The sequence below is a fragment of the Elgaria multicarinata genome, chromosome 14 (assembly GCF_023053635.1).
Source record: "Elgaria multicarinata webbii isolate HBS135686 ecotype San Diego chromosome 14, rElgMul1.1.pri, whole genome shotgun sequence".
Classification (NCBI taxonomy): Eukaryota; Metazoa; Chordata; class Lepidosauria; order Squamata; family Anguidae; genus Elgaria; species Elgaria multicarinata.
In genome coordinates this window covers 9,010,728-9,038,591 of record NC_086184.1, presented here as the reverse complement: position 1 = coordinate 9,038,591, position 27,864 = coordinate 9,010,728, and the positions used below count along the sequence as shown (strand labels likewise).

The following is a 27,864-nucleotide window of genomic DNA, read 5'->3' as shown; positions in this document are numbered from 1 at the left end:
GAGGAAAATAAGCAACGTGAACCACCAGTTATTTCAAGTTCTTAAAAGCCGCCAGAACCCGAGCTGCCTTGCCTCCGTTGTCCCTTCCGTCTGCGAGCCCGAGCCTTTATGGGAATTGTAGTCCGCCTTCGACGCTTAAGCCTTCTGATTGGTGGCGGCGCAGAAGCCGCGCGCTGATTGGCAAGCGGCGCTGTGCCTCGAATCCAATGAGCAGAGCGGCGAGGGGCGGAGCCCGGAGCGGCGAGGTGTTTAGATTCGAACGCGGCGGCCGCCCTCCCTCCCTTCAAACGCACAAAAACAATCCGCGGCGCAGGCGCAGTGGCTGCCTGCGCGCGAGCCGCGTCTCTCGAGCGCGTCGCCGGTCTTGCCCGTCTCTTCAGCCGCCTTTCCCCCTCAGGGGCAATGCTGGGCGGCGACGAAGGGGGAGAAGGGGAAGGGCCGGGGGCCGCCACCGGGGGCGCTCCTCCGCCCAGCCCCGCCGCCGCCGCCTCACCCTCACCCACTGAGGAGGCGGGGGCCGCCATCATCGCCGCCCACGCCCAGGAAGACCTGGCCGACGACGACGACGACGAGGAGGAGGGGGAGAAAAAGGACGACGACGAGGAAGAGGCCGCGGCGGAGGCCGAGCGGCACATCCGGCAGCGCTATGAGGAGCTGTGCAGCAGCCTCAACATGGACGAGCGCGCCCGAGCCGAGGCCTGGCTGAACTACCAGAACATGAGGAGGAATTACACTCTGGAGGTGGGGGAGGGGCTTGGGGCCAGGGGGCGTGACCGGGGCGGGAGGGGGAGGGGATCCAGGCGTGGGGGAGGGGCTGGGGCATGAGCTGGCGCTGCACTACGCCTGGGAGGGGGAGGGGGGAAGGCCCAGCTGTGTAGGAAAAGAGGAGGGTAACTTTGGGAGGGGGGGTGGCTAGGGTGACCATATGAAAAGGAGGACAGGGCTCCTGTAGCTTTAACAGTTGCATAGAAAAGGGAATTTCAGCAGGTGTCATTTGTATATATGGAGAACCTGGTGAAATTCCCTCTTCATCACAACAGTTAAAGCTGCAGGAGCTATACTAGAGTGACCAGATTTAAAAGAAGGCAGGGCACCTGCAGCTTCAACTGTTGTGATGAAGAGGAAATTTCCCCAGGCTCCCCATATATACAAATGACACCTGCTGAAATTTCCTTTTCAATACAACTGTTAAAGGTACAGGAGCCATGTTCTCCTTTTCATATGGTCAGCCTAGGGGTGGCTAGTTGTAGTCTTCTGCAACCTGGTGGCCTCTGGATGCCTTGGGCTGCCACTTCCAGCATCATCAGCCATCAAGGATGAGGCTATTAAGGGCTGCTAGTCTGGATGGCAAGATGCTACTTCCAGAATCGGAGGCAGTACGTAGGGTGACCCTACGAAAAGGAGGACAGGGCTCCTGTATCTTTAGTAGTTGCATAGAAAAGGGAATTTCAGCAGGTATGATTTGTATATATGGAGAACCTGGTGAAATTCCCTCTTCGTCACCACAGTTAAAGGTGCAGGAGCTATACTAGAGTGACCAGATTTAAAAGAGGGCAGGGCACCTGCACCTTTAACTTTTGTGAGGAAGAGGGAATTTCGCCAGGTTCTCCCTATATACAAATGACACCTGCTGAAATTCCCTTTTCAATACAACTGTTAAACATACAGGAGCCCTGTCCTCCTTGCATATGGTCACCCTACAGTACGCCTATGTGCGCCAGTTGCTGGGGTGCATGGGTGGGAGAGTGCTGTTGCATTCGTATTGCTTGGCAGCTTCCCACGAATAGCTGGTTGGCCACTGTGTGAACAGAATGGTGAACTGGATGGACCTTGGTCTGATCCAGCGTGGCTTGCCATATGCAGTCCAGAGGGTGCCAGGTTGAGGAACGCTGCACTAGGGTTTTAGGAAAGGGTTGTGCCAGGGTACCGGGTGTGGGGGGCAAGACCAAGCATGCTAGAGGGGTGAAGCTAGCTACACTGAATGAAGGAGGGAAGATTTTGTGAGAGTGGGCATCTTAAGAAGATAGAGATGGGTTATGATGCAGAACTATACTATGGAGGGGAAACTCCAGAAGTGCAAAAGACGACAACCTGTAGTGTGAGGGAATGGAGGTTTATTTATGTGTTTATTTAAAATATTTATATTCTACCCTTTAGCCACAAAAAACACCCATAGTGGCATTCATCTAGTAACGTTACTTTACTTGCCTTTCAATAGCGTATACACACAGCCCAGGTGTTCATTTGGGAGAAAGTATATGACTAATTGCCAAGTGGTAACTTAATATAGTGTGCATAGATCCACTCGTTAAGCCCACTGCCTGCATTTTTCTGAAGTTGTGTTAAAAATCTGAAAATGTTTTTCTAACAGGTCAGCATTCAACAATTTACCTTTTGTTCTGTACCTCTGAATTCCTTATCAGATTCTGGGGTGGTGGTATGAGTTTCTTCCCCACTTGCTGAATCAGTAAATGCCTATCTGAATTCAGCCATCTAAGGAAGCAGGGGTATGGTAACCTTCTTCGCATTGCTTGGCAGGACAATAGAGTTGTGCCATTTTTCAAGTGCCTGCATGCCCACTAGTAATTTATCATTTGTTGAAATTTTCTCTCTGTCATTGCCTAACCTTCCTTCCCATCCTTATTTCATCTTGTATAAATGCAGCACCCTTGTGTCCCCATGTTAATTATTTTAGACTTTTATGATAATAAAACTAGAGATGATTCTTTTGATGGAGAGTAGAAGAACTGTTCAAATGTGGAAGACTAATAATAAAGCACTATATATGCTTGGAAAAGCACTATAGCAGGGTCAGGCTGGCAACCATTTCGGCCCTAATGGCTTTATGCAGTACCAGGTGTTGGATCCAGGATCTGCACGTTTGTGTCCACACACACACACACATATATACACTGTTCCACCCACATCTTAGGGATGGAGAGTTTTAGACATCCCTTCCCTGTCCACTGAGATTTTTCAGCCTCTCCCCCACTCCAAGCGATCCTGTATGGTGAGGTTAAAGCTTCCCTGCTCCATCATGCTGATGAAAATTGCTGTCCCAGCTCTGCTCAGCAGCTGGGCCATGGGGAAAAGTGTATGTGGGTCCCCAAGGCTCCTGTAATCTACATGGAGAGTAGCTGAGGATTGGGGGGGGGGGGGTTTGCACTAAAAAAAAGAAGATAATTAAATGAAATCTGGCTTAGGAAAATAAAGGGTATCAGAAATGTGATTACAGTGCTTATGACTACAAAGTTATTCTTCATATACAAGACCAATTACAACAAGTTTGATTCTGGCTTCTAAAAATATGAGGTTATCATCTCACACTTCTTCTTTTTTTAAAAAAAAAAATAGAGAGCAATCCTGTACATCAGCAGAGCTAGGCTAGATTTAAAACAAATCTGAATACAGCTGACACAGCTTTGGCCAGGGAAGGTTGTCTGTTTGGCAAAACTAGGATAGACCGAAATAAGAGGTGAACAAGGTAGGTCTCCAAGAAGGCTGTTGAGCTCTGCGTCTGTGCATATATACGCATGAGCGTCAGAAATATCGAAGCCACTGCTTTTTAAAAAATGAAGCCTTGCAATTGCTTCCATGACTGATCCTGTTGGTTTGTAGCAATTTCATATCACTGAATACCACTTCTGCTACATGGTTTGTTAATCTACACACTTTGATTTGTAAGTGCTTCTAATATAATAGATGGGATTCAAAGTAACATACACCAGCTGTGTTTGGACGACACGCTAATCAAGGGTTGTTTCCCATTCTGTTCCTCTTACACCCCCAACTCCGTTGATTAGGGTGTCATCCGAACTCAGCCACCAACTCCTGTGTGCTGAAGGAGGACTTCAGCTTGTGTTTAGCTTCCCCTGTTCCCGATGCTACATGATAAATCATATTGAAACTGAGGGAACTTTAAAAACCTGTTAGTTATACGGCATGGATAGGATCATGATTGTAATCCCCATTCATGCATTCTAGTTATAGCAGAAGAAAGAAACTTTCTGTTGTAGACATTGGAGATGGGTCAGCTTCTTTCCTTTCTTTTTTTAATATAACAGGGAAATGATCTACATTGGCTAGCATGTTCCTTATATGTGGCTTGCAGAAAAGCTGTCCCAACAGTTAGTAGAGGAACTGTTGAAGGAAACTATGTATCTTTAATCAGAATATTGCGCTGCTCAGGACAAAGGTAACTGTTCTTTCAACATTTTAGAAAGTATTAGAATTTTTAATTTTCAGAACAATTACTGAAGAAATCTTGTGTTTTGATTCTAATGTGTGATTTGCTATAGTAACTCGTGATATTGTTACCATATACATGCTTTCTGGGATTTAGCTGCATGGCAGTCAGGGATGAACTGCTGATTAGAATATTTCAAGTCACTTTAATAGATTCCTTTTTTAATTATTTTTTTGCGAGGGGACAATGAGAACTCCCTTTGCAATGTGGATCCTTCGTAACAATAGTATACTTTTATTTCCTGTCAAAGACATTTGATTAATGCCTGTTTAAGTGCATTGTACCAGCAAATAATAAATGAATGTATCAGCTTCCTTAAATGTTGGCGTTAATAGATTTTGTACTGAAAAAGCAATTCACTTCCATTGAATCCTAAGCTACTTTGTTTAAGTTGGAAACTTTCTTGTATCAAAGTCCTCTCAGGTAGCCTTAATACTGTAAGATGTTACAAAGGCTTTCACTGGGTTGACTATCTGAGAAGCTCTTAGGATATGTTGTATCAATATACCAGTACAGAATTACAAAATAAGCCATAGTATAGTGGAGTTGGAAGCCAAAACACTGCACATGTTTTATGGGAGTAATAAGGAATGGATATCTTTCTACTTAACTAGGTAGAAAAAGAACACTCAAAGGTACAGACAGCATGACTCAGCAGTGGTCATAGCTACCTGAAATTTGATATTAAAAAAAGATGATAGAAATATTAGCATTTCTGATCTTAATGCAGATCAATATTTCTTGCATACTTCCTATTATTCCCATGCAAGGTTACATAAGTTATGGTCAGTTTTCAGCTAGATGTTTTAGAATGTTGACATTTAATAAGGATACATTTCTGATCTTCTAAATGTCTTCAGTTTGATAGAGTTTTTTAACAAGATGAAGAAATGGGAAGATATGGCAAATCTACCCTCCCAGTTCAGAGACCGTACCACACGATTAGAAAGAAACTTTACAGTTTCTGCTGTAATTTTTAAGAAGTATGAACCCATTTTTCAGGACATTTTCAAGTACCCTCAAGATGACCAACCACGCCAGCAGAGAGGAAGAAAACAAAGGTATGAATTCATGCCATATACTAAGATTTTAACATATTCATCTGTAACTTCTGTTTTACCTTTCTTTAAATTAATCTGTATTCTGACCATAGTTCCTTGGAAGTAATTGGCATATTAGTTTAATTGTAACCTACTTTTAGGTAAATATTTCTAGCAGTTTGTGTCAGCCTTATAAATAACTGCTTAGGAAATGGTTCCCCACCCCTTGCTTTGCTCATCTTCCCAGGCGTCTGTTGAGGCTTGCAGTTGATAAAGGAATTAGAGGCTTATGTACAGCCTCAGTATCATTGCTCTGTTTAACAGAAGAAAGAGCTATGAAAGCTGCATGTTCAACTCATTCTCCTTTATAGCCTGAGAGTTCCCAAGCTGTCAGCCTAGAAGGGAAAAAGAAAAAAAAAGATATGTGTGGAGCTTCCATAGCACACAGCACAGGCCTGAGCGTGTCTTACTGAATTTTCAAGGGGGTGTGTGTGTGTATATATATTTGTCGTATAAATGACAATATAATATATTTGTGTTTTTATGGCTTCATTCTAAAAAGGAGGCAACCCTGCACAGTCTCTGAGGTTTTCCAGTTTTGCTGGGTGCTGTTTGTTTATGCAAAAGGTAAGCATTGAGAAGTCTAAATCATTAATTAGCCTTCCTTATCTAAGAGGTATAACGACAGCCATGCACCAGAGTACTTGCCCTGGGAGCTGTTGTGCTTCCTCTTTCTTACTTGCTGTTGCATGCCTTTTTCACTTGGCTTTTTGTTTAGCTGGTTAAACTCTTAGAAGATCTGTTAGGTTGATAAGGGATGCTGGTTTTGTTTGGATGGTGGTTTTGTTATATTGTGACAAGAGGCATTCGAGAGGCAGCTGGACAACCATCTGTCAGGTATGATTTAAGGTGGATTCCTGCATTGAACATGGGGTTGGACTCGATGGCCTTCCAACTCTACTATTCTATGATTCTAATTGTTGTTTTTCCTGAAATCATCTTGAAGTTTATAAAGGTAGCATGAACTTGTTTTTAACATCAGTTGAATTTACCCTCATAACCTTGCTCTTATAATCATATGAAAAATTTACAATTTTACTTTCCTTGGATATATTTATAGTAGAGCCCTTATTCTCTGGCAACCGTGGTTTAATGACCTCTCAAATTGCACAGCATTCCAGAGCTTTCTGATGTATTGCTAGTTCTGAAGCCTAAATATTCTGACACTTAATTGGATGTTCAGTTCATATTCTAGATTTGTAAAATTAGAGAATGTCCGTTGTACATTTAGGAGGAAACTAATTGTTCAATGCTATGCATGTTTACTCATACGTAAGCCTAATTTCATTTAGTGAAATGTTCTCCTAAACAGTGTGTATGGGATTGTGTCCTTGCAGCCCAGTTATGTGCATATTTACTCACAAGTAAATCCCACTTCTTTCAGTGGGACTACTCAAGAAAGTATGCATTGTTTTGTTCTTGTTCATTCAGAAGTAAGCCCCATTAACCTGTTTAACACAGTGCATTGCACGTTGTTGCTCAGGTTCCTGTCAGCAGAATACAGAATAATTTGCTCAAACAAAATGTATATAAAATGGGAGGTGGGTGAGAGGAAATGGACTAGGATTATAGGATTTAACCTCGAAGAGCTACAAAAAAAGAAAACTTTTCTGTAAAGTCAGAATTTTTCTCTTTTCTGCAGTGTTCAAACTTCCCATTTGCTGAGTGCTGTTAGGGAGCTGCCCTCTCCTAGCTGATGCTTCTGCCAGTGAGAAGCGCTGGGATGAATTGCTTCTTCTTATTGACTAGAATGCCACAGACACATCCCATACAAGTCTTTAAAAGGAGAAAGGTGGCTTGTGCTACTTGTAAATTCTGAAACTCAGAATCTGACATGCATTCATTTGGTTTGACAATTAGGGGAAGTGGGATTTTGTTGGCTCTAATTTTGAAGGTTTCTGCTATGTTTATCATGGCAACCAGACTACGACAAGTTTGGGCATGTCTGTGGGACTGGCTTCCTAGGTTTAAGAACAGCATTTGCAACTTCCTTTCTCTGCACAGAAAGTCCTGCAGATTTATTGCTTACTGCTTCTGGTGCAGATGAATTAGCTTGCTGCCAAATGTGAATGGTAAGACCAGTATAAAGATAACGTAAACTAGCACAATAGTAGCATAACGGTTGGTGATTAGTTTCTATCCTGGTTTTTACATTTTAAATAATGCAGCATTATCTTTGGTTTATTTAAAGCTGGAATACTCCTTATTTCAGTCTGTAATTAAATGGTTGCAATAATCTTGCTTTTTCCTGTTTAACATTTTTGAAGGAAAATAGGTTGCTTTAAGAAATGAGAGAGTAGTTAGTCAAAACTTGGAAATATCACTCATTATTAATTTTGCTAGTGAGTAAATGTTGTAGTGAGTATAGCTTCATTCAAGTTTTTCTGTCTATCTTATTATGTGTGTGTGAAATACATGTGAAATTGCTGTTTACCTGTCATTTACAAATCAGTGGTTGGAGTCCTGAGGTCAGCACATGCCAGATGCATATATTTGTCCATGAAGTGTTTCCATAGCAACTCGTATTTCACATTCACACACTCTAAAGATTATGCTATAGGAGATTTGGGCATGCATGCTCAAGTTTGCACCTATTTTGTTAATCTTTGGAGCATTTTTAAGTCAATGTGTGAAGGGTATCTTAATATAAATTGGTGCTAGAGACACTAGATCAAACAGCTAAAACATAGGTGCAGTAAATTTAGGAAGAATTAATATATTTATATTAATCTGGGAACATACTCCCCCAAAAGAAAACAAAATGTATCAGAATGCATATACATATTTATCTGCATTTTGCTGCTTTATTATTTTATAATTGATATTTTTTTTACACTGGGTATTGGTATAATATTTGGCCCAATTGTATGCAAATGTTGTATTTGTTTAAAACAAATTTAGAAATTTAAATGCAATTTACCCCCAGAATTCTGAAGATTACCTAAATGTAATCCAAACCCTGCTTATAATCTCACAGGCAATTTCCCTATGATCAGCGATGACTTGGTCAATTCCTACCATCTCTTGTTATGTGTCCTCGATCTAGTCTATGGAAATTCTCTGCAGTGCCCAAATCGCAAGGAGCTTCTGAATCCTAGTTTTAGAGGTATGTTAAAAAATATCCTTTTTGTGATGCTCCAGGTACTGCTCTAATTTAACTAATCAGTATTTGCCTGTTAATTAATTTTGGCTTTGAGTGTGAAGTCATGCTTTGAAAGATCAGGTGTAACACATGGGAAAGAACTCAAAAAAGGATTACATTTTAAGAGCGTGGTGGGGTTCACTGTTTTGTTTTATCTGTACATTTAATTGTTCTCTAACTTTGCCATAGGAAACCGCAGCAGCCATGAGAACAAATTGTTTGTCCATGTTCAAGTTTAAGTAAGAGAAAATAAAAGAATTTAACTGAACTAATAAAAAATGAAGGGAGGGAACGTGGCATGTTATGTAGTTTTCAAGAAACAAAAATCCCTGCTTGAAACAGTTCTTCTATTGAAGAAATTGCTCTATTGAGTCACACACAGCGGAAGCCCAGGTGTTTGTTGATAGCTGTTTGCCAGATGCTTTTTCATATTTACATTTGGGAGGAGAAGAACACATGCAAAATATTTTTACTTCTATCTCCCCTCACTCCCCATCCCTCTCTAAATAACATCACAGGGTTGCCTGAAGATTTTCATAGTAAGGATTTTAAGCTGTTGTCTGAGCCTCCCTGCATCATTGAAAAACTCTGCTCCTTGCACGATGGGTTGGTATTGGAAGCCAAGGGCATAAAAGAGCATTTCTGGAAACCCTATGTGAGAAAACTTTTTGAGAAAAAGGTATCCGACTAATCCTTTCTTTTAAAAGACAAAACCAAAAGCCCTTTTATACCCTATAAACGATTTGGGAATGTTCCATTGCTTGCTCTTTGCATCAGTTCTGTTCTCTTGTAGATTCTAAAGGGAAAAGAAGACAATCTGACAGGGTTTCTAGATCCTGGAAACTTCGGAGAAAGCTTGTGAGTATTGTGAAACAATGACATCTGTCATTCCACAATTTGCTGATTACAGAGGCTGCATTATTCTGCCCCTCGCCATTCACTGCACCTAACAGCACTGCAGATACAAACCTCGTATTATTCTCAAACCACCAAATCCTCGAAATGGAGAAACGTAAACTGCCATTTCCACAGTCTCTTCTATGCACAATATAGATTTAAAGACCTGCAATAGTAAATCAGTATTTTATTTTTGTTTTGTTTTGAACAGCTTGGATAGTTGGAAGGTTACATGAAGTATATCTTGCACAACTGAATGATACCTTATAAACCACTTTTACTTACTACTTGAAATCCTGGATTATAAAAATTTCAGCCTCTTGCCATGCATTGTACCAGTTTGAGGTATCTTAACAGGAGCATCGTTGTAGTCCTCCTTAAGAGAAATATCTAGATTATTATTTTTTACTCTGTGCTGTTCATTGCCCTTTTGAACATGCACCAGAAACCTCAGAAGTAGATTATATAAGCTCGACAGAGCAAGAGAGGATTGTCTGGCCCTCCTAATAATTCTCCCACTGGAAGGTTAAAACTCACTTACTTAAATCTTAACGTAAGTTCTGTGACTGGAATAGGGTTTTCCTACCTTCCCCTTTCCTCTATAGCCCCTGTGGAACATCCTCTCCCCCTGAAAAAATTCTACTCCTGTGGGTTGGGAAGCCTTGGGAATGGTGTGGTTTATGGTTAGGAGGGCTGCAAATGGATGGGAAATTGGAAGAAATCCCAACTCCCGCTTACATGAATAGAGGAGCAACTTATGTTAGCTGTTTAAGCTTATATTGCTGTTACTTGCCAGTTACCTTTTATTACGCCTTGCTTTGGAATAGCAATCTTTCATTTCTCCGTTCGTTTGTACGTTACATTGCAATACTTCCAAGCTAGTTGGATTGACGCCAAGGTTTGGCACAAGCCACTTTTTTGTTATTTCAAGGGAGGATGTGTAACCTTGCCAGTAATTCTTTGTAAAAGATCTCATAGAAGTAACGAAAGCGTAAACTATTTTTGTGTGAAGACTTTGAAGAGATTTTAATCCACTGCCACATTTTTCGTCCAAGGGCCGAAGGAAGAGATTTTCACTGCCGTAGAGGCTACAGCTGCTTTTGATTACACACACTCTCACTGTTCTTTGCAGTCATTTATGATTTCAGTGTTCAGCACTTGTCTTTCCCCCCCTTTGTTCCATAGCAAAGCCATCAACAAGGCCTATGAGGAATACGTATTGTCAGTTGGAAATCTAGATGAACGGATTTTTCTTGGGGATGATGCAGATGAAGAAATAGGAACCCTGCGAAGATGTTTAAACACAACCTCAGGAATGGAGACAGCTGAAAGAGTACAAGTGAAGTATAACCTGCAGGAGCACTTTGAACGGGTGAGTAAAGCATAGTCTGTTTGCTCCGTTGGATGAAATGTTGTGTTTCCTTACGGCAGTGGATGAATTGCTGTGTGTTCTTACAACTCGATGAATAGAATCTCCAACTGTAGACAGGAGTTGGTGATGTTAATGTAATAGATTGTAGTAACTTCACTACTATAAACATTTTTCATCTTTTGATTAGGCAAAATCCTTTAGAATTTCTACACCTCTTACTGGCCGAAAATATATCAAGGAGAGCGACTCTTGTGTGAGTCCTGTTTCCATAGCTACGTACAGCTTGACACGACTTCATACAATGCTTACAGGCCTGAAAAATGCCCCTAGTGAAAATCTGGAGAAAATTCTCAGGTGAGTCAAATCGTTTGCCTGTAGCTTTTAAATAGTGTGTGTCAGTTATAGCCACCTTGGGCTCTTGGTGAAGAATGGCAGGATATAAATAAAAATAAATATAATACAATAGAAAGAAATGACTTTGGTGCATGAGGCTTGCTTTTTACAGCTCAAGTAGTTCCATTGATTTCACGTGTGGAGGGTGCGCTGGAATAAACAATTTTCGGATTGCAAGTAGCCACTTCATGTGTGTGGGGAAATACTATGTTTCATGTTTGAATGGCCACATGGCTCTTGGACGAAATAGCAGCTCCTGATTATATCTGGCATTTAATGTACTATTTGATCATAGCAAATCAATTTATTTGGGAACAATACAACAATATGAAATAAACTTGGGGAAAAAAACATGCAAGTTTTACTGTGTTCTCAGTAAATTCTGTGTGAAGCGTATATGAAATATGCTTAGATAAAAACAGTATTACCACTTTGTGAACAAAAGTCTACTTTTTTATATGAGGAACCACATCACCCTTTAGTTAATTCTGTGCATTCGTTTGTTCTTTTGTCAGTAAATGTTCTAGGGATCCTTCGATGTCAATTGCTAACAGAATGAAAGAAATGCATGAAATTTATTGTAAGAGGACACAGTCTCAGGGAGAGCCTGGTGGCTTCTCTAAGGGTAAGGCCACACTGTGCTCATGTGTAAGACTACTTTCATTGTATGTTGGTGTTCGCGGTAAGTTCTATACGAAGTACAAGTTTTGTAATGCATTTTGTCTTGGGATATATGATGTTCTGAATGAAAATTGTTTCCTCTTGAAATACTCAATGCTCTTTAGCTCATAATTGCATGTTTGTGCTGTCTGTTGTTTTATTTTATTTTTTCATTTAAATTTTTATTGATTTTTACCTACAATACAATTGACAAAAAAAGAGAACATAATACATAACCACAAAATAACATTTATATCATATATTCATGCTTAATCTATTAGACATAATAATACTTAACCTAAAAGTGCACCCCCCACCTTGTGATCTTATTCCTGATTCCAAAATCTCATACTTTCTTCTGCTGGTGGTTTCCCGCTTCCTTTAGAAAACACAAATACTAGGAACTTTTTCCAAATTCCCTCAAAATCATTCGTTTTTACTATACCTCTTTTCACTTTAATATTACATGTCAATTTGTCATTAATAGCAATATCCCACACTTCTTTATACCATTTTTCAATACAATAATCACCTTGAATCTTCTAGTTCCTAGCTACGATTAACCTTGCAGCTGTCAGTAAATTCGTTATCAATTCCTTAATTTCTTTACTCCATTTAAAATCTTCTTGCAGTGAGAGTAATGCAACTCTTGGTCTATCTTCTATTTTCATTCCAACAATTTCCTCAATCTCTAAAAACACCGTCTTCCACAACTTTTGCACATATTTACAATCCCACCACATATGTAAATACGTTCCTTTTTCACCACAGACCCTCCAACAATCTGCTGAATGCTGATTATTAATCTTGTTGTCTGTTGTTTTAAAGGGCTTAGAATTAAAGATTGGTGTTTGGAATCAGAGGAAGTCAAAATCATGGGTGTTGCGTGTGTGCCTTTTTTTCTGAATAGCTATTTAATGGCGGTAGATGAAACCTAACCCAAAGTCTAGGTCCTGAATTTGTTTTATTTATATGGGTAGCCAATGTTTCTTTTGTTTTATAATTACTGCAGATATTGTTGGAAAACACTTTCGCCTTGCTGAGGTCCTTTACTATAAGGTATTAGAATCTGTCATTGAGAAAGAAAAGAAAAGGCTTGGAGAAGCTGATTTATCTGTAAGTGAGTTCAGTGTAGTGGTTTGAATACATGTTCAAATTCTTTTATTTTTAAGTCAATTAACTAATTGGGCAAAATAGTATATGCAAAAATGTGTGCAAAGGTTCTAATTAACATGCTCTAGGCTGGTATTTACCAAGCTGACTTAACACATCCAACCTGCAGATTTACAAACAAGCAACCTTGAGCAGGATTAAAAAACACCTAACCCTGTTGGCAGGTATTGTCTGCCCAGTTGTCCCAGAATGACTGAACAGATGTGAACAGAACATGCCAATTACTAACATAAAAGCACCAAAAGAGCATGTGACTAGGCAGATGTGCACAAACAAGTATGAGAAGCTGTAGTGCAGCGGTTCTCAACCTGTGGGTCGCGACCCCTTTGGGGGTTGAACGACCCTTTCACAGGGGTCGCCTGAGACCATCGGAAAACACATATTTCCGATGGTCTTAGGAACCGAGACAAAATTTCATTTATTTGTAATTAGAAATAAATATTTCACAATATATAATTACATATTGTTTTTGTGATTAATCACTATGCTTTAATTATGTTCAATTTGTAACAATGAAAATACATCCTGCATATCAGATATTTACATTACGATTCATAACAGTAGCAAAATTACAGTTATGAAGTAGCAACGAAAATAATTTTATGGTTGGGGGTCACCACAACATGAGGAACTGTATTAAAGGGTCGCGGCATTAGGAAGGTTGAGAACCACTGCTGTAGTGCAAGTAAACACCCATTCTTGCAAGCTTGATGGTCCCACTGTTCAGAAGGAGTCATATCAGTAGAAGAGGCATGATTCATGTGTATTGTTCTGTACATCCTGACCATGCTCCCTCCCTCAATGGGGAGCTTATATATGCAGGAGTCTTCCTATCATAGTGATCATCCATAAACATGAGGTTTAGGCATGAGAGATCCATGACCACAGTCAGGATGTACTCCTGAGCCTACCCAGACACCGCTTCCACTCTAGTCTTCTTGTGTGACTTAGCTAGTGGGCAAATAGCATTGTATGCATGAGACATTTGAAATGGTTTATCTGTCCAATGTGCTAACTTTTTTCCAAAATAAAGAATTCCTGTTTGCATTTTTATGCTAAACTGAACTGATTCTTTACTGTGCTGATACATATATATATCAGCACAGGTCTTCTCTGTAGCAGCAGCACCCAACATCTAATAAATAAATAAATAAAATGAATATATATTTCTTCTAGGCAATCCTGGAACACGATGTGTTTCACAGGTCTCTCATGGCCTGCTGCCTTGAGGTAATTATTTACTCTTACAAGGCAGCTGACAATTTCTCATTCATCGCTGATATATTTGATGTCCCCGCCTTTCACTTTTATAAGGTAAATTCTTTTGACTACTTGACAGCTTTTAATTGCTGTTGAATTTTACGCTTGCTGAAAACCTGTTCAACAACTGAAGTTATTACATTTTTATTTTTTTACAGGTGATAGAGATTCTGATTAGAGCAGAAGATGGCCTTTGCAGAGAAGTAGTAAAGCACCTCAATCATATTGAAGAGCAGATTTTAGAAAGTCTGGCATGGAAAGAGCGGTCTCCTTTGTGGGACAAAATCAGAGAAAATGAAAATAAAGTTCCAACCTGTGAAGAGGTAAGCTAAGTTGTTTATCTTTCACTTCTTCTTTAGTCCTTAGTAACTTATTCTGTATAAGCTGCCTCTTATAATAGAAACCTTTTGGTAAACAAGAAGCAAATGTTTCTAAAGGTAACCAGTTGCTTTACTAGTTGGTCAGCAGCTAAGTCCAGGCTGTGGAATGTTACAATGTCCTAAATCCTGACCTTTCTGTACCATCCTTAGTTGCTACCCGAGGATGATGCTCATTTCCCTCTGAGGCAGGGGGTGTTTCTTTTTCCACTTAATGATGCATCTTCAGATTGTCTTTAGATGTTAGGTGTTTGAAGTTTAAGCCTCCAGCCAGTAGAGACTTTTCTTACTGGTCAGGCTTGTATGGAAATCTGTGGAACTGTTTCCTTACAACACTCCCATGCATTAGTTGGCTTTCATAATCTTGAGAAGCAATAAAGGAACTGCGACAACACCACCTCGCACACAAGGCTTTGACGCGCACACCTCCCCCAGGCTAAGCACCGCCACTTAAATACCTGAGGAAGGGGTAAAAAGAAAAGTATAACCTTTCCCTTATAGCAGAGGGGAACGGTAAGGAGATTTGGAAAAGGCTTTTCTGTGAATATAGCAGGCTGAAGGTTTAATGTAATGTGTTTATTTATGAACTGATAAAGCAGGAGACACAGCCAAATTGACACGTGGTTTTATGGTAGCAAAATAAAGAAAATGTTTATCGTTGTTTATAGTTCTTAGTTCCTTCAAATTCTATTTAACTCCTGCCTATTCTTAAGAATACTAGTAGAAACCAATCTAATAATAACAATCCTTAGTCCCTATGATTTTATTTTCACTCACTCCTCACACAACTCCTGACAAGAAATCACACAGCTAAACATATCTACCCTCCAAACTCAATCACCAACTGAACCCCTCAAATTACTCAGCTCCCGCATATATATGCCCCCCCTTTCCACAGCATCACCAGCCACACCCACTCAGTCCAACATTCCGCACTCTCTAGACATACTCATTCCCAGAATACCTAAGGGAATGGAAATGTGGGTAACGCCACAGCAACCTACAAGGAATTTTTAGACAGCAGTTCCTCATGCCTGCATTTGCCCCTCATGCCCTGCTATTCATCAGAAATAGCTCCCATTTACTTTCAGCCAGCAGTTAATTGGGCAAAGACAAGGAGATTCTGCAGAATGAGAGCAAGGTAGTGAAAGATAAGTAAGTAGAGCTACAAGCCAGCCACATAGGTGGAGCCTCACTTTCCTTAATGTGAACAGTAAGAAAATACTGCACCAGTAATAAACTCTGAAAATGTATATTAAGTTTTTAAAAGATCACATTACGCCAGTCCTTTTCCAGCTTCATTGGCTGCTAGTCCAGGTCCGGGCCCAATTCAAAGTGCTGGTATTGACATTTAAAGCCCTAAACGGTTTGGGGGCAGTTTATTTGAAGGAACGCCTCCTCCCATATCTACCTGCCCGGACCTTAAGATCATCTACAGGGGCTCTTCTCCGTGAGCCCCTGCCAAAGGAAGTGAGGCAGGTGGCTACTAGGAGGAGGGCTTTCTCCGCTGTGGCACCCCGGTTGTGGAATGAGCTCCCCAGAGAGGTCCGCCTGGCGCCTACACTGTACTCTTTTCGTCGCCAGCTGAAGACCTTTTTATTCTCTCCGTATTTTAACACTTAAATTTAAATTTTACTGTTCTAACTCTGTATTTTAATCTTATATCAATTTTGCTGCGTGGTTTTATCCTGGTTGTGCTTTTTATACTGTATTTTGTATTTGTGCTTTTAACCTGTTGGTTGTTTTATTATGGTTTTAATTTTTGTGAACCGCCCAGAGAGCTTCGGCTATTGGGTGGTATAAAAAGGTAATAAATAAATAAATGTTTTAAAAAATCTTAGTAAGTGCCAGCTCCGGTTTGGACATAATTTCAAACAATGGGAAAGTGTGAAGATTCTGCAAAGGGGCAGTGGATGGGAAGAGTCCTCTTGTAACAACAGACACCATGGTCTACATCACTAGGTTTTGCGAGCAAAAAACCTGCATAAATCTTGTTCTGTTTTTAGGTAATGCCATCTCAGTATTTTGAAAGGTCAAATGGGAACAGTGTGGCAGGTTCCCCCTTAACTCCAAGGAGACTAAATGAGGTTCGTGCTGAAACTGGAACACTGGGAATGGGTAAGAGTCTCCAAGTATACAGGGGACGAAAGGTTGTCTGTTGGGCAGAAATGACAAGCTCTGAATACTGAATTCCAACCTAGAGAAAAATGTTTCGAATACGATATCATTTTTAAATGTCAGGCTTTCAGAGATGTAGATTATTAAAAGCTCCAGTTGCTTTCTAGGTTCTGGTAAATACGGAGATAAGTTGAATAAATAAATCTAAATCTAATAAATCTAAAAAAAAAGTACATATCTTCGTCCTGTTCAGTATCCTTATTCTACCACATGAATTGCACCCTTTAACCTCTTTGTTCCTCTTGTCACCCTGCTCAATAATAAAACAAAGACACAATCCAGCCCCCAGCAAGATGTGTACCGAGCTCACATTTCCAAGAAATCTAAGAGTTGGAACAAGCACGCAACATAAGTCTGTCCTGATCCAACCTCTGGGTTCATTGTGTGTGAAGAGCCCTCTGCCACCAGCATGCTTAGCAAACCAGGGACGCCCTGCTGTCACCAGGGAATCAGGCAGCCTGGGAAATCGTTGAGCATCCTGTCTTGAGCACACACCACCCAATGAAGTCTGGATGGGGCATTTGGGCAGGGTAATAGAATCCCAGGAGTTCACCCCACCTCAAGGTCAAGCCTCCAATTCGTGCAACTCTATCAAACATGTTAGATCAATAAGCTGGGTCTTCTAGACAGTTGGTTTTAATATTTCAATCCTTTCAGGATTTCTTCTACTAGTTTTATGTCTAGATACCCGTTTCATCTTTAAACAAAACTGGAGATTTAGAGGATGGGAGCTCACATCCTGGAGAGCGAAGTATATGGCCAAATTAACATCAGTAATGGATGAAATTCTTTATCAGTACCACAGGGTAGAAAACCAGTGTTTGTCAGTAGTGGAACATGCAATTTGGCTGTGGTGTCTTTTGTCACATCAGTAAAGATTTTGCACACCACAAGTGCTCTTACCCCATGAAGAGATTAAGTTCCATTAGTCTGAGGGGTTGATTTGTGTTTTACTTTTTGACACATCTTATCACAGAGAGAGTCTTGTGTTTTCACATGAAAGTTATTACATCGTAAGGCAACCATATGAGATAGTTAGTGGCATTTATCGAATCGGTGGGGGTGGGGGTGGGGGGAGAGGACTGAGGGATGATCTCCTAATATAAATACTGCCTGTTACCTTGTGAGGATACATTCATAACAAATATGATCCTCAATGAAATTGACATGGTAAAATATTCTGTCAGCCTCACTTCATACACAATGTAGATTAGCCTTTATTTTCATCTCTTGAGTGGGATTAACCTTTAACAAGAAGCTGTTGTAAGTTTACATGTAATTCCTGCCCCCCCCCCCCTTTTTTTTCTTCATCTATAATTTCTGCAGGTCTTTCGTCTTCTCCAACCACACTTTATGAGAGATACAGCTCCCCAACAAGTAACCCTACTAGGAGAAGGTTGTTTGTTGATAATGACACACCAACGGAAGCCGCTCGGACCCCTGTGAGGGTCTCCCAGCAGCCTGTGATCAATGCGATGCCCGTACAGAACGTCTCCCCAGAATCAATACCTGTGACTCCGGTACCTGGGCAGACTTTAGTAACTGTAGCAACTGCTACTGTAACTGCAAATAATGGGCAGACAGTTACCATTCCGGTACAAGGTAAGAAGGGAGTTTAAATGTTTCAAAGCAGTAGTATCTATTTATGCCTCACATGACTAGAAATCTATTGAAGATGTTATCCAAAGCACCCTTGCTTAAAAGGAAGGCTTACTGAAACTGGTAGATTTGGGCCTTGCAGCAGGCGGCTAGACAGAATGCCTGTTCCTAAAATGTAAATATTTTGTTAGAAAGCATTTCTGGATTCCCCCCAACCATCCATTCGCTGCATTGTATTGACTCCTTTCCTCTTATTTTTCAGGCATTGCCAATGAAAATGGAGGAATAACTTTCATTCCGGTCCAGGTCAACGTAAGTGGGCAGGGTCAACCGCTGTCCAGTTCCATGCAGCCTCTCAGTGCACAGACCCTTGCTGGGACTCTGAGTACTCAACAGGTGGCAGGCACAGCTCTTCAGTTGCAGGGCCAGTTCCCACAGATTGCCCTTCCTGGCGAACAACAGCAAAGGCAGCACATGGGCAGCAGTGGCAGTAGATCCCGGAAGGCTGGCTCCCTCTCGCTCTTCTTTAGAAAGGTAGATCCCAGTGCGGAAGGTCTCCTGTGTCACTGCATTGTGGGTTTGACTGGAAAGACAAACAACCCTTTCCTCTTCGGGGAATAATCTGGTCAGAGAGGTGTCACATTCAGGGAACTGAAACACTCCCGGAATATCCTGCCTGTTGTAATGGGAGTTCAGAATTCACAGTGTTCTGGCTGATTTGATGTTAACATTGTGAACTATAGCATTGGATGAATGAATGTTCCAAGATCTGAACTTTAGTCCCTATTCTTCTGAAGTCAGCCTTCTTTAACCCAGTGCCTTCCAGTTAAGCTGTACTAGAACACCCATCAGCCAGCAAGCCAATGGTCATCCTGGCTGGGGATGACTGGCAATGTAGTCCAATACATGTGAAGGATGCTAAGTTGGAGAAAGCGGCTCTAAGTCAATTATGTTCAGACATATAAGGATACTTAAGTTGATCTTTGTGTAACCTCCAACCTTCCTTGATGCTGTTGTAGAAGGAAGTTTTGTTCCTCTTCATGTGTGTAGCAAGTGCTGTCCCACAGCTTCATCATGTCTTCCCAAATTCACAGAGAGCATCCTAGCCTGTTTCCCCCCAGGAAGGTTTCTTCTCCCCCTCCCATCCCTTTTTAACCCCATGTGCTTTTCCTTCCATGCTCTTTTAGCACCATAGAGGCCTGTCCAGGCACCTTCTTAAGAAATATCCAATAGCTGAACTGAAATTGGAGCAAAAACACAGCCTGAATTTTTTTTTTAAAAAAAATGAATTTTTGGGGTGTATGATGCTGAATAAGCATTGGCTATTTGAAAATAGCTGCTATACGATGGGATGACTTAAACTTTAGACCAGGTTAAAAGGAAAATACATTTCTGTGCAAACCTCTTGAGGAACAGAAATGGAGTTTTGTCAATAAAATCCGGCATGTCTGCTAAGTAAGACACATATATTAGGTTTGTAACCAAATTATGAGGGTTTCTATGATCAATGTGCAATACAGGTGCTACTAACGTCAAGACTGGATGATTACGATGCACTCCATGTGGGGATGCTCTGGAAGTTGAAACTGGTGCAGAATTCAGCAGCTCTGCTGTTGACAGGAGCTGCCCTTTTCAGAATGTAACTCCTTTGCTGAGGGAACTGCACTGGCTGTCTATTTTCTATTGGGCCAGGTTAAAGGTTTTTGGTACTAGTATATAAAGCCCTAAGCCACCTGCGATAAGTGCTTTCTACCTTATCAACCTGCCCAGTCACTGAGGTCATTAGAAGGCAGGCTCCTGGTGGTTCTGTATGGACCCTGTGGCTTGATTGGACTTCACCCAAAGTGTGGTGGCCCTCTTTCTATGGAACTCCCTGCCTCTGAAGGTCAGGCGGGTGTGTTGTTTCCGGCAGCTCCTGAAAACAGCATTATTCCAGGAAGCTTTCCTTGACTGACCAGCCATGGCTTTTATCAGTACTCTGTTTTTAAAAATACAAATTTTAAAATAATTTCTCTTTTTATCATTGTACCTTGAATTGTTCACTGCTTCAGAACCTGTTTAGATACGGAGTGATATATAAATGCTTTAAATAAAATAAAATAATATAAACGCAGAATTTTAAAAACACCTAGTTGCAGGCTAGTTCTGACTCTGTCTTCTCCCTCCAATAGGTGTTTCATTTAGCAAGTGTCCGTCTGCGGGATCTCTGTCTCAAACTGGATATTTCAGATGAGCTGAGGAAGAAAATCTGGACATGTTTTGAGTTCTCACTGGTACAGTGCTCTGAGCTGATGATGGAGCGACATTTAGACCAGCTCTTAATGTGTGCTATTTATATAATAGCAAAGGTAAAGCTTCACAAAAAGTATATAGGTTGGGCTAAATCACTTGAAAGGCAAGAGAACTAATAGTATAAGTAAAAGGCAATGCTTATAAAACCAAATGAATTCCCCTTTTGTATCCTAGGTTACAAAAAAAGACACTTCCTTTCATAACATCATGCGCTGCTATCGGACCCAACCACAAGCTAAGAGCCATGTGAGCACATTTTGTTTGAATGTAAGATTTAAGCCACATTCTCAGTTTGAGATGAGAAGACTTCCAAGAATGCTTTCTCACACACACACTCCACTCCTATTGCTCAGGAAAGGCAAGAATCACCTGCTAGAACAACTTTTAATTTGGCTGACTACTCTCTGGTCCCGCCCCAACTTCTTTTGTGGCGTTCACCCAAGCTAGAGTTCTCACTCCTTTTTTGATTGATCTCGTACCTTCTACTCAATTCTAAAGTCTTTTTCCCTTAGTGGTCTCTCTTTCTTTTAACTATGGACCTCCGACAGAGTAGAGTTCGCTTTCTTCATTTCTGCAGGGTCTTTCGTAACACTATTCTAACTACTGTCCTCAGCTCATCTGTCTTAAGCTTGGCCACAGGACAGAACTGTGGGGTAGAGTCAGAAGGTTGTCAGCCTTATGCAAAGTCTTCCTAGCACATGACCCCTGTCTTTCCTGATAGGAGAAATTAACCCATTCTTGGATGTCTCCATTACCAAACCAGAAAGAACCTTCACAGTAAGTGAGAAATGTTCTGTTCAGAGTGTTTCATTGATTTGTTTTCCTAATTGGATGTTTCAGTTCAAATTTTGGTTATGGTGGTGGGGTGGGGGAAGTGAGATATTTATACAGTTATTAAATTAGCATGGCATAGTTCTTTTTAGTTTTGTTTTCTAAATAGAAGTCAAACATCAGACCCGAGTCAAATTAATTAAGGCATTTAAAAACTTTTCAACACATTTTTTTTTACTTCAGAAAATCCATGTATACAAAACATGCGGAAATGGAACATTGCTCATTTGGAATGCCCCATTCATTTATGAGGGCCATTTATGGACCTCCATTGGAATGAATGGTGCACATTATACTCGCAACACACTCCCTGCATGTGTAAACCTTCTATAAAAGTAATTAAGAGTAACATTTTACATTCAGAGTCTTTGTTTATATGAGGAAGTAGACTTCTAAAATCTGCTACAACTTTGGCTTTTTGAAGGTGTATCGAAGTGTCTTGATTAAAGGCAGAAGACGAAGGTATTCAGGCAGTAGCGAAAGCAACAACCAACGGAATTCCCCAACTGAGAGAAATAGGGAGAGAAGTAAGTGGCTGCAGCAGTTATTTTTTTTTAAAAAAATGATAGAAATGGTAAAGCAAACGCATCTTCCAAGTTTGATATTTTACATTAATACGGGGATGGATCCAGGACTTGGCTTACTTGGTTGAGTAAGTCAGAGTTCTTGTTCTTGAGCCTTTTACTGTATAAAACTTGTAGCAAGAGTAGGAGAGATTTTGAAAGTGCAGTTCTCAATGGGGATGCCCAAAAGAAAAAGTTGAGGACTTTTTAGCTCCTGAGGAAGGATTTGTATCCAAAACACATCGAGCTTGTTTAAGAAGAATTCATTAAAGAAAAAAGAAATCTTAGAAGCACCAGAGATTGTCTCTCTTTTTGTGCCGTTTACTTATTATGGTTTTAATTTTTGTGAACCGCTCAGAGAGCTTTGGCTATTGGGTGGTATAAAAATGTAATAAATAAATAAATAAATAAATAACATGCAACCTTTTTAAAATTTCTCCACGCACTCCTGAGCAAACTTAGCAATTTTGGGATAAGATGAGATATTCTCTTTTGGATAGGCAACTAGTTAAAAACACAGAAATCAGAACAGGAATAAATGATAATTTCTTGCAGTGGAGGACCGGGGGTCCCCCAAGAACCTATATTGAGACCAGTGCTTTTTACTTTGTCCATAAATGGTCTGGAGTGAGGTGGCCCAGTTTACTGAATGACACCAAATTAATTAGGGAGGTAAAAATAAAATAATTCTTAAGAGCTCTCTAAACTACAGGCATAGGTATTAAAATGGCAAATGCAGTTCATTGTAAGGAAATATAAGTCCTGATTTATGTATACGCTGACAGGGTGGTGACTAGCCGGGAAAGGAACCTTGGGGTTGTGGTGGACAGCTTGGTGAAACTGTCAACCCAGCAGGTGGCTAATGTGGAAAAGGCCAATTCTGCACTGGGAAACTTTTGAGGATCTTCCAGCGGCCAAGAAAAATGTAGAATAAAAGTTGTTGGGATATATTTGCTCCATCGGTTCTTAAGCCAACTGAGTCAGTGAGCTTTGTTAAAACCTTCTCTTATGCCTTCATAGCAAGCCGAGATTCCAGTCCAGTGATGAGATCTAGTAGCACCCTGCCAGTACCGCAGCCCAGTAGTTGCCCACCTACTCCAACACGCCTGACTGGAGCCAACAGTGACCTTGAGGAAGAAGAGCGCGGGGACCTGGTTCAGTTTTATAACAACGTCTACAGTGACCGAATTAAAGAGTTTGCCTTGAAATACTCCTCAACCAACGGAGTAAGTAACCTTATTCTCCATAACTATTAAGCTGCTTTTGAAAAGCATTCATGTCACCAGTCTGTTTTAAGATCCTTGAAGCACAGTCCAGTGTTGCTTTACAAATAGTACATTTAGCTGTGAAATGGAAGGATAGCCAAAATGGAGCTGGCAGGGAGTTCCTCTTAGGTGGGAGTGGGGTGCAACCAGTGTATTAATCCTGGAATCACATCCTTGTATCAAAATGGTCTACATTCATCTCTAGCCGTTGTGTGGCTAGCAGGACATTTATTTACTCTACATATAGATGTACCCTTGTCACGCTAGGTTTAGAAATTGATAAACACAGTAGAACACAAACAACAAAGAGTTTTGTGGCACCTTAAAGACTTAAATGATTTATCATGGCATGAACTTGCATGGATTGTAGTCCAGTTCATCAGATGCATGAAGTGTTACCCTGAGTTACAGCTATGGTTGCATATATTTGGGGTGGGGGTTGTAAACAGTGAGGTCAGAGGAAAATGAAATTCAGAAAGTGACAATCACATTATTAGCAGTGGCCATTTAAAAAATAGTTGTTGGCGATACCCAGTGACAGGATATTTGTGTTAAACTAATTAAAACATAGACTGTGATTTAAACAAGAAAACCTTTTTTCCAGTGCAAACTGCAGAAGGTAGAATAGAATTGAACCTCTTGATAACTTGGCAAACTTTTGTTGCAATCTTCCTTTGAAGTTTTGTTTGTTTGTTGTGCTTAATAATGGCAACTTTCAGTAAGAGTGTCCTTGGAGGCTAAAGTGGCCTTCCATTCATTTTTGAATACTGTCATTTCTGATGACATAGTTGTCCTTTTATTATTTTGTACAGAGACTGTCCTGTTTATCTTACGCAGAACACAGAAAGGCATTGCTAGATGCTGGCATAGATAACATTGGAAGATGAGCTGGTGAATGAATGGCTGATGTTGCGTGTCCTGTAAGTGTTGCCTGAGTAGATATGGAGACAGAATTGGCATCTTGGTTGGTTGCAAGGTCTGCTGTAGCTAGTGAATAGCTGATACGTTGGAGGCGAAGGCAGCCTACAACCCAAGGTCTGTGAGAGGGGAGTGTCATTGTCCAAGATGTGCTGGTGATACGTTTGAGTGATTTTAGGTGGAAGCTGTAGGTGACAAAGTGGTGGTCTGTCATGTTCGCTTCAGGGGCACAAGTCTGCCATTGTAGATCTTTTTCCCCCTTTCGTTGGATGGGTATTGTAATTTGAGAAGTTCCCTAAGTGAACCTTTGTGTTGTGAGTCTATCAGAGTTTGAACAGATACACTTGGATAATGGACTTCGTGGTATGTTCTGGGTGGAAGCATGAAGAGGATTGAAGTCCATGAAAGCTTATGCTGTAATCCATCCACTAGCCGTTAAGGTGTGTTTTTATTTATTTATTTATTTATTTATTGCATTTCTATACTGCCCAATAGCCGAAGCTCTCTGGGCGGATCGCAAAAATTAAAACCATTCAAAGTAAAAAAAAAAAAAAAAATTAAAAACATAATATAAAATCAGCAGCAGTACAGAAATACAAATTTAAATATTGTATAAAAATGCAATAAATAAATATTTTTTTATTGCAGCAAGGCCGTCCCTCTGGAAATGGTTAAAAATAGAAGAGCACTAACTTTGTATTTGAGGTGGTAAAATATTTTGTCCTAAGAAATCTATGAAATATAGTTCTGTCGGAGCAGGAATCCTGACTTCATTTGAAAATGAATGAATTTTAATTCAGTGCTTTTAATGATGCACTGGTTTTAAACATTTGAATTAGTTGTATGTATTTTATGGTGTTTTTATTTGTGTTGGGCCCCGCCTCGATCCAGAGGGAGAGGCGGGGTAACAGATAATTTATCATCATCATCATCATCATCAGCCCCAAAAGCAGAATGTCAGCCTTATTGGAGCAGAAGCAAAGTATGCCCAGTCAGAATGCAAAGTAGTATCCTACTGATACCCAGAACTATTTTCATCACCACCATATAAATACATGACACCAAACCTAGTTTCTCTGTTTGGTTCATAACCACAGATTGCTTGTATTGCCTTTTTATGATAGGCTGAAGCACCTCCCTTGTCTCCATACCCTTTTGTAAGAAGTGGCTCTCCCCGCAGAATACAGCTGTGTCAGAACCGCAAAGTTTACATTTCCCCTCACAAAAACGAGTCTGCACTTTCTCCACGTGAGAAGATATTCTACTACTTCAGCAGCAGCCCATCAAAGGTAAGAGATGACTGTTAATCTCTAAAATCTGTCATTACCCCTCAAGTATTGTGGAAGTTAAAGTCAAACAAGAGTTACATAATTTTCCAAGTGTGCTGTAGATCATTTTCTTAGTCAAGGTTTATTTTATTTATTTATTTATTTTATTACATTTATATACTGCCCCACAGCCGAAGCTCTCTGTTAGCAGAAGTGTCTCCATTTTCTTCAGGAAACTGTAAAGTAGCCATCATATTGCAGGCAAAATGTCATAATGTCATGTATGCGAAAATATCTCCTTGAGTGCATCCTTGCATCTGTCTTATCTAATATAAACAAGAGCTCCGGCTCCAGTCCTCCTGTGTCAAAGTTAACTCTCTGTAACTTACTGTAAGGCCAAAGGTATTGTTTACAGAACAGAGAGAATTGTTTAGCATAATTAGCTATGCCCCAGTGTTATGTTCTGATTGGTTTATGCTGCAACAGGGCCCTGCCCCTTGCAGGCTCAAATGCTGTGCTGAATTCCCAATGTCTTTGTCTGATTGCTCCCTTTGAAGAGACCAGGCCTTGATTACTAATCAATAAAGCGCTTTTGAACCCTCTGTCACTGGAATGGTGGAGTCGTGCTTAAGGGCTGTTAGGATTTCGTCCTTGGGTGAAAGAACCTTGATCTAACAAATGGTTCTTGCCTTGAGACTGCTTGTGGGTTTTTCCTTTTGTGTGTGTGGCACATGAAACAATTACAGAAAACCAAAATGGCCCTGGCTCCCCCTGCTACATCCCCAAATAAAAGTTTTTTTTAAACAACAACAACAAGGGACTATGGAAAGCTATAAGGGACAAATTTAGCTTGCCTGTTTTTAAATATTTTAACAGTGTGACCTGCAGCAACCACTATCAAATTAGTCACCTATAGCGCTCTTAAAACCAGCAGGTTTAAGATATGTACTAAGACACAGTGCAGCTGTACTGTGGAAGCTCCGTAAGTAGTTTTGTCTTGGGAGCCAGGTTCTCAAAGGAGAAAATGTTCTATTTGAATGGAATGAGTAGGACGCCGTGGTGCTCACTGTTTTCCTTGTCCATGGTATATTCCAGAGGCTTCAAGAGATTAACAGTATGATCAGAACTGGGGAGACGTCAACGAAGAAGAGGGGCATTGTCCTGGAGGAAGGTTCTGAATCACCAGCCAAGCGTATGTGCCCAGAAAATCACACCGCCCTCCTGAGGAGGTTACAAGATGTGGCGAATGACAGAGGCTCCCACTGACTCAAATAGACTGCCTTCCAGTTTGTTTGTGCGTGTGTGTGTTTTGCCATCTAGAATTTGGTCAGCAATGACAGACCTTGCACCCTCCACATCTTTGAGGCACTTTCCGTAGAGAAATGAAGGGTTTTTGAACCTTGTAGCAGGGGAACTGCAGCACTGTAATCCTCCTTTGTTGGAAAGAGTGAAGACTATTTCGTTCATCTTGATGCCAGAACAGAAAATGCCACACCGCTCTTGCTCTAAGTATACTCCGAAGGAGCACAGACAGCCGCAGTTTTCAGATTACAGCATTTTTAACTTATTTGGCATTAGTGATTGAGTAGTAGCAACTGGTGATAAGTAGCATCCTTACATTAGTTCAGAGAACATTATTTTTTTTAGCTATTTAGTAATTTATCAGTGTAATGCTTGGAATTTGTAGCATTGAAAAAGAGAAAAGATACATTTCGAAATAAGTCGGACAGCGATGATGGAATTAATGCTTTGATCCCGGCTACCTGCCCCAGGGAACAGATATTGTATCCATTTTTAACTGGGAGTGCTAAGGCAAAGCAGCATTTTAGCAAACTGTCAGGAAAATTTTAGTCCACTCTTCCCCAGTTTTCTTCCATGTGCCCTGATTGTGGGTACACTTCTGTACATGCAAGAATTTCAGGTTGTTTTTAGCTGTGCAATGTTTTAAGTGAACTCTACAGAAGGTAGCACTTCAACACCTCTAAAGCATTGTTTTGAAATGCAGATGAGAGACCTGGCTACTTTGCAATGGCACTTTTAAAAAATATATTTTAAATAGCCAAACAATGTGTTTAAATTGCTTGAATTTATTTATTTTGGTAATATTCAACTTGTAGACATTAGTTTCTAGGGTGTGTCTTCTTTCATCTAAAGCCTATATATTAGCAGTAGGGTGTATGTCTCTAACAGCCCTTCTCATATTAAAATTACAGAAGGCCTCTTTCCATATAACCTCTGTACAAGTAAATAGTAGCAGCATGAAGACAGTACCTACAATTGCAGCCTTCAGAGCCTTGCCCACTGCTCTTCCAAGTTTAGGGTTGGGTTAC

At 40.5% G+C, this 27,864-nt stretch overlaps 1 protein-coding gene across 1 annotated transcript; it reads left to right on the top strand.

Moving 5' to 3' along the window:
• The first annotated feature begins 461 nt into the window (after nt 1–461).
• On the top strand, nt 462–27,601 carry RBL2 (RB transcriptional corepressor like 2). The gene is made up of 22 exons (XM_063141166.1): nt 462–741; nt 4,065–4,195; nt 5,107–5,307; nt 5,849–5,913; nt 8,324–8,452; nt 9,007–9,167; nt 9,282–9,346; nt 10,571–10,757; nt 10,945–11,111; nt 11,666–11,775; nt 12,823–12,926; nt 14,160–14,297; nt 14,402–14,566; nt 16,627–16,738; nt 18,125–18,400; nt 18,660–18,931; nt 20,569–20,745; nt 20,864–20,935; nt 21,945–22,047; nt 23,104–23,309; nt 25,391–25,555; nt 26,630–27,601. The coding sequence occupies exons 1-22, from the start codon at nt 673–675 to the stop codon at nt 26,798–26,800; spliced, it is 3,246 nt and encodes a 1,081-aa protein (XP_062997236.1). The 5' UTR covers nt 462–672; the 3' UTR covers nt 26,801–27,601.
• The last annotated feature ends 263 nt before the right edge of the window (nt 27,602–27,864 follow it).